This window comes from Condylura cristata, unplaced genomic scaffold (assembly GCF_000260355.1).
Source record: "Condylura cristata isolate star-nosed mole 26May11 unplaced genomic scaffold, ConCri1.0 scaffold00051, whole genome shotgun sequence".
Taxonomy (NCBI): Eukaryota; Metazoa; Chordata; class Mammalia; order Eulipotyphla; family Talpidae; genus Condylura; species Condylura cristata.
In genome coordinates, this window is record NW_004567152.1 from 730,085 (window position 1) to 742,181 (window position 12,097).

Below are 12,097 nucleotides of genomic sequence, written 5' to 3' on the forward strand. Positions count from 1 at the left end.
ACCCCAGTTCTACACAAAAAATAAAACAATAAAAAAGAACATGTTCATTATTCTACTTCATTAATTACCAAAGGTGTGAAGCAGAATAGTAAGGTGCTGCTTTCAACTGCTTACTAATGGCATGTGGTGCACACTGTAGGGTGTCCATACCCCACAAAGATGTTTCCTTTATAATTTCTTTCCAAAGAAGAGAAGTCAGTATGACAATAATGAATCAGGCTAGATTATATTTATCTTTTACCAACACAGTCACAAAACAGAATTTTCTCTGTCATGAAGAAAGGGCCTGGGGCTGCAGAATGCCAGGCTGACTTGCGCTCCCAGGACCCACACTGAGCAGAGCAAAGACGATTTGCACACACTCAGCTCCCAGCCAGCCTATGTCCAGAGAGGGGTGTGCAGGGGGGCAGTACTGCTGATCGGTTACTTCGTAATGGTCAATGTTACTTTGTATCCATACAACCAAAAACATATTAAAGTGATCCCTTTTAGATTTTTATCTAAAATTTTTTACTTCTAAGTAATTACTCTAAAACAATAAAGAAGCATAATGCAAAAAGATGCTCATGAAGAATGACTTGTAATAGTGAAAAACAGAGATAACTTTAACAGCCAACAAAAGATCTAATGGAACAGACAGAATACTATGCCTACATTTAGAATTGTGACTCCAAAGACAGTTCACATACTTGAAAAAATTCTGCCACGCAGCTATGTGGAAAAATGATAGAAAGATATATATGTATGATATATGTGCATGTATATACATATATACACACACATATATATATATATACACACCATGTTCAGAGTTATGTAAAAATGCAGTATGAAAAAGCAGACGGTAATGCATCAAAGTGCGAAATGCGGTTTTATTGAGAGAGGCACTACCTCTTCAATTCCACATTTTTTGAAATGTGGCTATTTTGCCTCCATACTTTAAAAGGTAAGCTAAACGCATTTAATAAACTATAGGCCTCTATACAAACATAAAGTATTATCACTGGAAGGCAGCTTATACTCGCTTAGGACAAAGTTGAACTAATACTAGTTCCAGATGAAGTCCTCTGTGGAGAGCACATGGAGCACTCCTCCAGTGGAGCTGAGTTGGTGAGCTCAGCTACGTGCCAAGGAAAGGCTCTGCAGGGCAGCCTCACCTGCTTGGGTGAAGGCACACTTCTGGAAACATCCATTCTGTATTCATCTTCTCTGGATGCACCAGGCACCTGCCTGAGAGCTCCTAATTTACCCCCATGGACTAAATGGTCAACTGTGGTGCTGTCACATCAGTCCCCAGCTACCCTGCTGCTGGGCTATCCTGTGATAGCACTGTCACCAACTCTGCAGGGTAAGTCCAGGAAATGTGCTTCTTGCCAAGCCCTCACCACCTGCTCCTAGAAAATAATAATGTTCACTGGAAGTACTGCTGCTTGCAATTCTTCGGTTTTATTATGATTCTTATTGTTACTCTAAATGTAACAGTTCACAGAGGATATTCCAGATTGAAACACCAGGATCTGGTCAGAGGGCAATGACAGAAATATCTACTTTTTAACTTCAGGAAAGATGATTCCCTTTGTCAGTGACTTCCAAACTCATCAAGGAAAATGCATCCCCAAATGGCCAGCATCTCTTCTCTTCTGAGGTGGGTCCATTTCCAGGAGGTGGCCTGGCATGGGAGGGTAGGCTTGCCATCTGGAAGTGCCAACGGCATATGTACATGAGCCACCCTGCTTCCCCAGCTCACCCTTGGGTCGGGTGAAGGGATGGACCACTATCAGGAAAAGTTATATTAATTCCCTGGTTTGGTGCCCAGCACGAAATTTCTGCTGGCTGGGGGCTGAACTACACACAGGAGTTTTGCCACATCCAGTGCATTTATTGAGTCCATACTACTTACTCCTGTACCCCCTGCACCCAGCAGGGTACTGGGCATGTAGTATGTGCTCAGTAAATGCTTGTTGAATTGGATGGCAAAGGGCTTCTTTTCACTGTGTGTTCTCTGGTGTTCTATAAGGTGGGCGCTCCAGCTGAACACCTCACCACACTCTTTACATTTCAGTGACTTCTCCCCAGAATGGACTTTCTGATGTTTGATGAGACAGTGGTTTTGGCTGAATGCCTTGCCACACTCATTACATTTATAAGGCTTCTCCCCTGTGTGGATCCGCTGGTGCACAATGAGGGATGAGTGGCAGCTAAAGGCTTTCCAGCACTTGCTGCAGTCAAAGGGTTTCTCGCCTGTATGGATCCGCTGGTGCACAATGAGGTAGGAGTGGGAGCTAAAAGCCTTTCCACACTCGTTGCACTTGAAGGGCTTTTCCCCACTGTGGATCCGCTGATGCACAATGAGGTAGGAGTGGCAGCTGAAGCCCTTCCCACAGGCGCTACACTTGAAGGGTTTCTCCCCTGTGTGTATCCTCTGATGGAGAGTCAGGCGAGAACGGTTGTTGAAAGCCTTCTCACATTCAGTGCATTTAAATGGCTTGTCCCCATTGTGGATTTTCTCATGCACGGTCAGGGATGAGTGACAAGTGAAAGCCTTCCCACACTCATTGCACTTGTAGGGTTTCTCCCCAGTGTGGATTCTGTGATGCCGAGTCAGGTGAGTCCTCTGGTTAAAGGCTTTCCCACACTCACTGCACTTGTAGGGCTTCTCCCCAGTGTGGACCCGGAGGTGCATATTGAGTAGTGAGCTGCAGCTGAAGGCCTTCTCACAGGTGTTACATTTGTAGGGTCTTTCACCAGTATGAATTCTGTGATGTACGTTAAGTGACGAGTGGCAGCTGAAGGCTTTCCCACACTCGCCACAGAAGAAGGGCTTCTCCCCAGTATGGATTCTCTGGTGCTCAATGAGGTTGGTGCTCCAGGTGAAGGCCTTGCCACACTCCTTACATTTGTAGGCTTTCTCTCGTGCATGCCAGCGCCGGTGCAGAGTGAGGGAAGAGTTCTGATGGAAGGCTTTCCCACACTCACTACACACAAAGAGATCATCTCTGGCACTGGCTCCCTGCTGCCTGCTGGCAAGTGGGTATTTTCCCTGTTTATTTGACTTGCACATATTTTTTCCTGGGTATGCTCTCTGGTGTTTGGTAACTGTCTCACTCAGTTGCAAATTCTCCAAGTGGTTGTCAGGAGAGCCTCCATCTGAAAGAAGGCTCTGCTGGGTGAAGATGGTGTACCTGAGGGGAGAATCCTCAGAAACCTCATACTCCTGCCAGCATTTCTCCATGGAAATACCCCTACAGCTGTCCAGTGTTTGCCTCCAGAGAACAGTCTCACTTCTGGACAGAGCTCCCCCTGCAGGGCCCTCCCAGGACCATCTGGTGCCTGAACTGGAGCTGTGAAGACTGGGTCTCACCAGCCACTCTATCATTGGCTCCTGCAATGGCTCTTCTTTGTGAAAATCCTGCTGCTGAGAAAGCTCAGGCAAAGGATCCCACTCTGTGAGAAAAGGAAAATGCAATTTTTCTGTAAGCAAGATATGTGTCACTAGAACTCAGACTTGAGATCAGCCTGGAGACGTGGAAAGCATGAGAGCAAAAAAGGGCAGACCAAAAGAGTGGGGTGGCAGGGAGATAAGGGAGTGTACCCAGGGTGAGCTGATAAGTGAACAGGAATGGGGAAAGGGGTGAAAGAACAGAAGCCATGGGAATTCTAAAAAGAGCTGATACTAGCAAAGGAACAGAGCTTATGAGGTCTGGGGTGGAGATGATTCATTTGTTTAAAAAGACACAATGACCCCAAAATGGAGTCACTTGTGCTAATCCCAAGACACCAAACGAAGATCAATACCTTACCTAATTACAGTCAGCCTCTCCCAGGAATGCAATCTCAACCAGTTAGTATGGAATTTCCTATCTTGTAATCTGCCTAATAAAACCTTCTTTCCCCTTGGTGATCTTGTCTGAAATAATCCACTCTTTACTAGAATCTTCCCTTCCCTGCATCCTTCTGCCTATAAAAGTCCTTCAATTTGTACAGCTTTCTATCTACTTAATGGGAGGTTACCTCCAATAAAGTATAAAGCCAGAAAGATCTTTAAATATGCTCAGCTGATTTTTTTAAAAAACATTTCGAACATCAATTGAACAATTGTTATGTTAGAATTGGGCATGGGCCCTCCCATGTGGCAAAATGGGTTAAAGTGCAGCATTATGAAGCTATCCACAGCCACTGCAGCACCAAGTTTGATAGTCAACCAGGGAGCTGACCCACATGGCTTGGCAGACCTCTCCTTTCTTGACCTGCCTGCTGTTCCCCTCAGCAGTGTATTCCAGCGGATCTGCCTATTCTGCTTCCCACTCTGTCTCTGGTGAAGCTTCTAAACACCACCCCGCCCCCCGCCTCTAGCCTATACCCCTGTTCTTGTATACATAAAGAAATAAATCTTACAAAAAAAAAAAAAAAAGAATTGGGCATGAACAGGGGGTAAATACAAGTCTAAAACAATAATCCAATTTAAATTTCCTGGTGCCAGAAGGAGACCCCAACTTTTTTTTAGCATTTCCTTTAGAACACTTGAAATTGTAAATACACTCTCGGTTTCTGAGATGTACATATATCCTTTTAAAAATTAAATAAGACTCTTACTAATTTGCACACCAGAGAACATTCTGGAGCAATTCTGTGACCTGTGAATTTAGAGCATATGACCTCCTGCTCTGTCTCTTTTGCTCTGCAGGCTGATTCTTGTTAAATATTTCTGTACACTTATATACACTGCAGAAAGCAGATGCCTTTGTCTATTATGTTCAGTACTGTATTCCTGACACAGAATGCCAGCTACATGTATTGAGTTAAGAAGGCAAGCAGGGAGGGGTCTAGAAAGGGTACTGAACAAGTATGGCTAGAACTTGGGCAGTGGGTCTGTGGGAAGAAAGCAACTTTCGATGTGTCGTGACACATGGGGTACCAAGGGCGGGAGTTCCACATCTTTCCATTGTGTCCCCTGCTCACCTGCACGAGCCCCTCCAGAGACTTCACTGGGCACCCACCATGGCTCCTCTCCTCGTTCCAGATGGGAGATCACATCTGGCTTGCAAACTGGAGGCCCTGCTCAAGAGAAAGTGGCATGGCTCTGTGTACTGTACTGGACTCTCTAGAATAACTAACAGCAGGCCTGGGAGTCAGCACTGAGAGAGATGTGCCAGACCCGGGGATGGGAGGGCTCTCAGACAGGGAACTCAAATTGAGGTATGCACAACGACAATCCCACAGGTACTGACATCTTTCTGGAAAAACTTCAAGGCAGGCTAGGCTCCCAATTCTCTGTCCTACCTTACTCCCCCTCCTCTGGACCAGTCACATCTCCAAGCATGGACACTCAGGGGATTGCTGACCTGCCACATATACCCAGGCACAGAGATCACTTCCTGAAAGGCCCAGCATGAGGGCGTGATAAAGGAGGTTCAGTATTGCCTATGCATTGAAGAATGAGTGGACTGCAGACTCTGAGCCTTGGAGAGCTGTCTTACCCAGGGCAAGAAGGTTCTGGTAATTTTCCAGCATCACATCCCGGTACAGGGCCCTCTGAGGGGAGTCCAGCTGGCCCCACTCCTCCTGAGTGAAGTCCACAGCCACATCCTTGAAAGTCACTGATTCCTGGAATGAAAGATATGTTCTCATTCACTCAGCATGGCAGTGTTCCTGACCACATGTTGACTGAAGGTCTTAGGAGTAAAGGGTTAACCTCAGGTGACCTCTTGAGCATAGAAGATTATTCTGTAGATATCTATTGTAAGTCCCAAATGGGCTCAGGGCCAACACGGGAAAGAATGATACAAAAACCCAGAAACCCAACTCAAATATTAGCACTGCAGAAGGACTCAACCCCAGACGATAGCCATTATTATACCCTGAGGAAGAAAACCTTGTAATTATCAGTAAGTTCTGTGTCCAAGTGACCAAGGGAGTTGCTCCATGTCCTTCCTGCCTGTGCCCTTACCCCCCCTCAATTCCTTCAGGGGCTCCCTGTCTTCCTGGCCTATCATGGTCTATACTAATAACCTTTGAATAACCCCCTTTGCCCTTTGGTTATTCTGGTTCCAAGTATCAATGACAGCCCCCAATAAGGTCACCTCTGAAACACATGGCTCTTCTATGGGTTGGGATTCATTTGCCCTTCCAGGCTGCTGCTCACAATGGTCTCCACACTCATCCAACCAAACTGGCTCCTCCTTGTTAGCAAATAAGCTCTGAAGACCCATCATGACTCCTAGAAGCTAGGGGAGAGGGAGGGCCAGCAGAGCACAGAAAGGCATGGGAAAGGTGCCTCTGGGGGGTTTCCCAGCACAAGGAGAGAAGCACTGACCTAGGGCAGCAAAGGTAGGCAGACCGCTCAGCAAGCAGCTGCTGACTAATTTCTTCTCTCTTCAGAGATACTGGAAGCCTAGCTGAAACTGTACAGAAGACATTACGTGGAACATAATAATGAAGAATAAATCAAGGAAGGGAGACCCCGGTTCTCACCTGGGAAGTACTTGCTGGGGAATAAGTAGTGGTGTCATGCTCCCAAGGGTCACCAGGTCTCCCTGAAGCCCTGGACGTGCAGCAGCAGTGACATCAGATAAGGGGACACAGACTATCTACCAAACTTTGAAATGAGGCAGTAGCACCTACCGTGAGGTCAGAGAAAGCAGGACCTCTGTAGTCACAGGGCATTGGGCCTGCCTTCCTGTTTTTATATAGTTATCAGTGTTGTTGTGGACAGAGTACGCCCTCCTCCCCAAGTCATATGTTAAAATTTTGACTCTGATGTGACTGTATTTGGAGATACAGGCCTTTGAAGGCAGTTAAGATTACCAAAGGGTGGGTCCTAGTCAAATAGGACTGGTGGTCCTATAAAAAGAAACCCAGAGATCTCTTTTTTCCACACTGTGGAAAGGCCACATTAGGACATGGGAAGAGGGGTGTTTGCAAGCCTGGAAAAGAGTTCTCATCAGAAACTGACCCTGCTGGCCCTGATCATAGACTTCCAGCCTCCAGAACTGTGAGACAGTAAGTTTCTGTTGGTTAAGCCACTGGTCTGTGATATTTAGTTATAGCAGATTGAGGTGACTAAGACAAATGTCAGCATGATGAGTAAGCAAGATTAAACCATCCTCCATACCACACACAAAACTAAAAATCAGGTAGGACAAAGATCTAAATCTGAAGACTTCTGGGAGACAAGGTTCTGTAAGTCCATGAACACATGACAGGAAGCCCAGAAATCATGAGATGTATTTGCTCCATGAAAGCTTACAATTTCTGCATAGAACGGTGACAAAACACTAAGAAAAACAAGAGAGAAATGGGCATAGAATTCACAGAAGATTCTCAAATGGTTGGTAAACATGAGGGAAGATATTCAATTTCACTAGGATCCAGAAATGGAAAAGTTTCACACACAGCAGAGGCAAAACATACAAGGACCGAACTATCAAGCGTGGGTGGGTCCACAGGCCCACTGGGTGGTAATGGGGTCATCTGTTTTGGAAAGTGGTTCTACCATCACTAGTAAGACTGAGAGTGTGGTTCCCTGTGCCTTGAAAGTCCACTTTCAGATTCCTACCTAGTCAGAGTAACAGAAAACACCTGACTGCTGACTGGGAGGGTTGGATACACAACAGGAGACTGTACAACTGAGAAAATGAAGAGCTGGACCACATGGTCCTCATGGGGAGCTCTTAAGGATACAGCAATAGGTGCTGAAGTTCGTTTAGGGAGCCAAGCACAGTGTGATGCTCATCATGGAACTGTCTAAAACCACACACAGTACCAGGTAGTTTATGAAAACCCAGACGTGCACCTTAGACAGCTCCACCATCTGCTGGAAAGACGCCCAGGGTCTGAGCCTAAAGGCCTGCCTAGGATCCCTAGTCTTTTTCTTTCTTTCTTTTTTTTTTTTTTTAAAGATTTATTTATTTATACATACAAGAACTGGGATACAGGCCAGAAGTACCGGGGGGTGAGAGGATTCACCAGAGACAGAGAGGGGAGCAGAACAAGTAGATTGACTGAAATACACTGCTGGGGGGAGCAGCAGATGAGATAGGAGAGGTCTGCTGTGCCATGGGGGTCAGCTCCCTGCTCAGGAATTGAACTTGTGCCGTGTTGCAGTGGCTGTGGACAACTTCAGAGTGTTGTGTTTATATATTTAAAAAGATTTATTTATTTATACATACAGAATTGGGGTACAGGTCAGAGGTACAGGAGTGGTGAGAGGATTCACCAGAGACAGAGTGGGGAGCAGAACAGGCCGACTGAGAAGTACACTGCTGAGGGAAGCAGTGGGCAAGACAGGAGAGGTCTGCCATGCCATGTGGGTCAGCTACCTGACTGGGGATCGAACTCATGCCACTAACTTTATAGTGCTAGCTTTGTAGTGCTGCATTCTAACCCTTTTCTCCACCAGGGAGGGCCCCAGAGCGCTGTGCTTTAACCCCTGGCACCACCAGGGAAGGCTTAGGGCTCCCTACTCTTGACTGTTCTAGCTACATGACTGGGGGCCAGGCTGAGGGGCTGCTGTCTATGAACTCTGGTGACACTGGTGCTGAGGTAGGACTCATGCTCCTGCATCTTGGTGAGAAGCAGCTGAGTAGCTGCCTTGTGTGCAGCACCTATCCACCCCAGGCAGGTTGCAAGAGGTCCTTCCATGTTTGCTCTGATACTGCTGCAGAGGGGTCAGGTTAAAAAGGGGAAGGAAATGGAAAAGAGGCAAAGAATACATTGCTTTATACACTATACTTTATGTTTTAAAAATGATCTGGAGCAAACATGACAAAATGGAGACATTTGTTGATTTTGTAAAATAGGTGCATAAAACATTATTTTGTTTAAATGTTAAAAACAACAACAACAACAAAAAACAACAGGAAGAAGTCATCCAGGGAAGAGTAAATGCAAATTTTCAATGGGCTTAAAAAAAGATGAATGATTTTTGTCAGCGAAATGAAAATTACAACAAAATTAAAATGGTGGTTTTTTTTAAAGATTTATTTATTTATTCATACAGAACTGGGGTATAGGCCAGAGGTACAGGGACGTTAAGAAGGTTCACCAGAGACACAGTGGGGAGCAGAACAGGCAGATGGATGAAGTACACTGCTGAGGGGAGCAGCGGACGTGTGAGGAGAGGTCTGCAGCGGACGTGTGAGGAGAGGTCTGCCACACCATGCAAATCACCTCTGGGGCCTGGGATCAAACTTGCACTGAAGTGGCTGCGACTAGCTTGCAGTGCTGTGTCCTAACCTATTGCGCCACCAGGGAGGGCCTTAAAATGGTGTTTTTAACCCATGAGAGCAGCACTAATAAAGAGTGGGAACGTTATACCCCAGAAATAAATTTCCTGCATACAAAGAAGTTAATGCAGGTTTGACTGATACAGTACCACACTTGCCAAAAACCAACCAAAGGGATAAGAGGGAACCTTTTGGGTGACAGAAATGTTCTTGGTCATGATTGTGGTGCTCACTGGACACACTTACCCAAAATTCATCAAATCCTACACTTAAGATTGGAGAATTTGATTATATACAAATTCTACCTCAGTAATTCTGATCCCAAATACCCCACTGAATTTCAGGGCGATGAGAAGGTGGGAGTGTGGGTACACGCTGAGAACACACTCATAACAGAGACATGCAGAGAGGAAAGATGACTGTGGCATTAGCAGAGGGAAGGAGAAACCAGGCATAAACAAAGTTCTGGAAACATCAGAATGTGATGCTGTTGAGAGGAGCCATTAGAGGGTGTGTGGCTTCAGTATGAGTGTGTCAATGTGCAAAATAGGGTCCTTGCATAGGTTCTTCAGGGGGGTATCCCAGCCCACTGAGAGGAGCTCCTACCTCGTGTGTCTTCATCTGCAGCACAGGGAACGAAAAGTGCAGAGAGCATATGTGGAAATCAAATGCAGAGGTGATAACAAAACTAGCACAGAGATCAGGACAGACCATGGGACTGGTACCGGAGAGCAGAACACTTCCATGAATGAGGGTGAGACGGTATGCAGCAGAAGAGGCCCAGCAACTTAGGTACCTAGGAATGACCCTGTAGGGATGACCCCTGTGCACAAGAAGGGTACTAGCTCCCTGCAGGCAGTCGCTCACACAAACACAAGCACACTTCGCTGAGCCAAGGTAAGCTGCAGGTATCACAATATCTCACTCTGGTTCCTTCGGCTTGTATCTACTAAGGATGTTCATTCTATCATGTAATCACAGTGCTGTCATCACACCCAAAAGTTCATATTCTTATAACATGATCCAGGATACAACCCACTTTCAAATTTTCTCATTTGTCCCAAACTGTCTTTTAACCTGTTCTCTTGGATCTGTAACCCGTCGAGGAGCATGTAGTACATGGGACCACCATGTCTCCAGAGTTTCATGGAACGAGAGGAGTTAGGTCATCCTAACACCTATGGAATCTAGGAACACCTCACAGTACATGTTTTATGTTTTACAACTATTTCAACCTTTCTGAATCAGAGTTCTTACTTCTCTCAAGTGGAGGTTCACAGAATCAAAAAGATTCTTAAAAATTCAACCCTCCAGATTTTTTCACTGTCCTACATTCTCTATACTTTTCTAAATATGATGATGAGTGGAGGTGAATTAAGTGGTAGAAGAAAATGAAAAGCAAAACACAAAGGAGGGTTTTGGGTCTTAGCACCAATTCTTTACCGAAGTCCTAGAACATCTAAATCTGCAGGTTTCTCCATGAAGGCACGTAGAGAGGAAAAGTACACAGAGCCATAACCTACCATTAATCTCACCCCAATTCTGGTGTAACTGTTGCCCCCTCTCCTCACATACATACCTGTTTCCATCCCACAACACTTCTTTAAAAAATGACCAACTGCCACAAACTTGCCAGAGGCTGACATGTGGAGCAGAGCAAAGTGATTGCATGTGAGTTGTCACCTATTTACTGGGTTTCCACTAAAACCTCAGACATCCTTGGACTGATCTACTTTCTGGACTGAATCAGACTGGAAGGGACACTGATGAGAGTTCATTGGAAAGGCACACCTGGGCATCTCTCATATTGCCTTTGACCTGAACAGTTTCTATACACATGACTTCCTAAGAGTCTAAGAGCATGATCCCAAATGGAGGTCCTGGGATGACAAAAGATTCTGGGTAGGGAAGGAAGGTACCAATTCACTTCATGAGGATGTTCGGGAGGAAGTAAAGACAGTCACTCACCTCAGACCTGGCTTCCAGGAGACCCTGACCCAATTTATCCTCTGGATTCTCTTTGAGGGGAAGAGCGGGGTCCTGTGATGGTGGAGCTGGCAAGGAGAAAGGAGTCAAGAGGGCCCATAGCCACCAGGGACATCAATGAGCCCACTCCATCCCTGCAAGGGGGGTTGGGGGGTATCAGAGAAGAGCCAAGAACTATTTTCCACAGGTAGGATGGGAAATGAGCCCCATTACCTGCATATTATAATACGGTATCAGACACTGCTGCTCAGTGTCTCAGACACCCCAGTGAATGAGGGAAAACCCTGCCATTCCCTTCCTATCATCAACATGCTTGAAACATTGGGAATAAATGGTTGTGCACGGTGAAAAGACAGGAGGCCTGCTTATAGTGGGTACTTCTGGGAAACTAGACTGACCTCTCTCAGTGTCAATCTCTTCAAGCGCAAATCCACAGACCCACTAAGAGTCAACTGTACCTGTCTCCTCGGATTTCGGGGCAGGGGTCTCCATGGCGCCCCTCGGCAGCGTCTCCCGGAGACTGGGCAGCTCTGCAGCCTCCTGGGCCCCAGGCTAGCCCCAGAGGAGCGGGTCCTGCCCCTGGGGCTCAGGGTCGGCGGCCTGCAAGGGAGCTCCGGGGGAGATTGCACACGCAATCGCGGCTCAACGATCACAAGCCCACTGGGGTGCGGGTCAGTCTTGCTCAGCCAGCGCACCACACCCCAGGCTGCGCTCTCGCCCCATCACCCGCCCTGTACACGGCCCGTCACACCGTTCTCCTGAGGACAGGGCCCGAGGCCAGGGTAAGTCTCCGGCTAAGCCTCCCGGAGCCAGTGGACACAGAGGGTGTATGGCAGACAGGACCCTCGGCTGAGGACAAACCGACCAGAGGGGTCCACAAAGGGACA

The 12,097-nt window shown here is 46.6% G+C and overlaps 1 protein-coding gene across 1 annotated transcript; it reads right to left on the reverse strand.

The window, feature by feature from the left end:
- On the reverse strand, positions 1-12,097 carry ZNF74 (zinc finger protein 74). Its single transcript, XM_004694930.2, has 5 exons — positions 11,669-12,097; positions 11,193-11,278; positions 5,478-5,604; positions 4,960-5,055; positions 1-3,444 (listed from the first exon to the last, which is right to left on the reverse strand). Exons 1-5 carry the CDS (start codon positions 11,700-11,702, stop codon positions 1,793-1,795), a joined length of 1,995 nt encoding a protein of 664 aa, XP_004694987.1. The 5' UTR covers positions 11,703-12,097; the 3' UTR covers positions 1-1,792.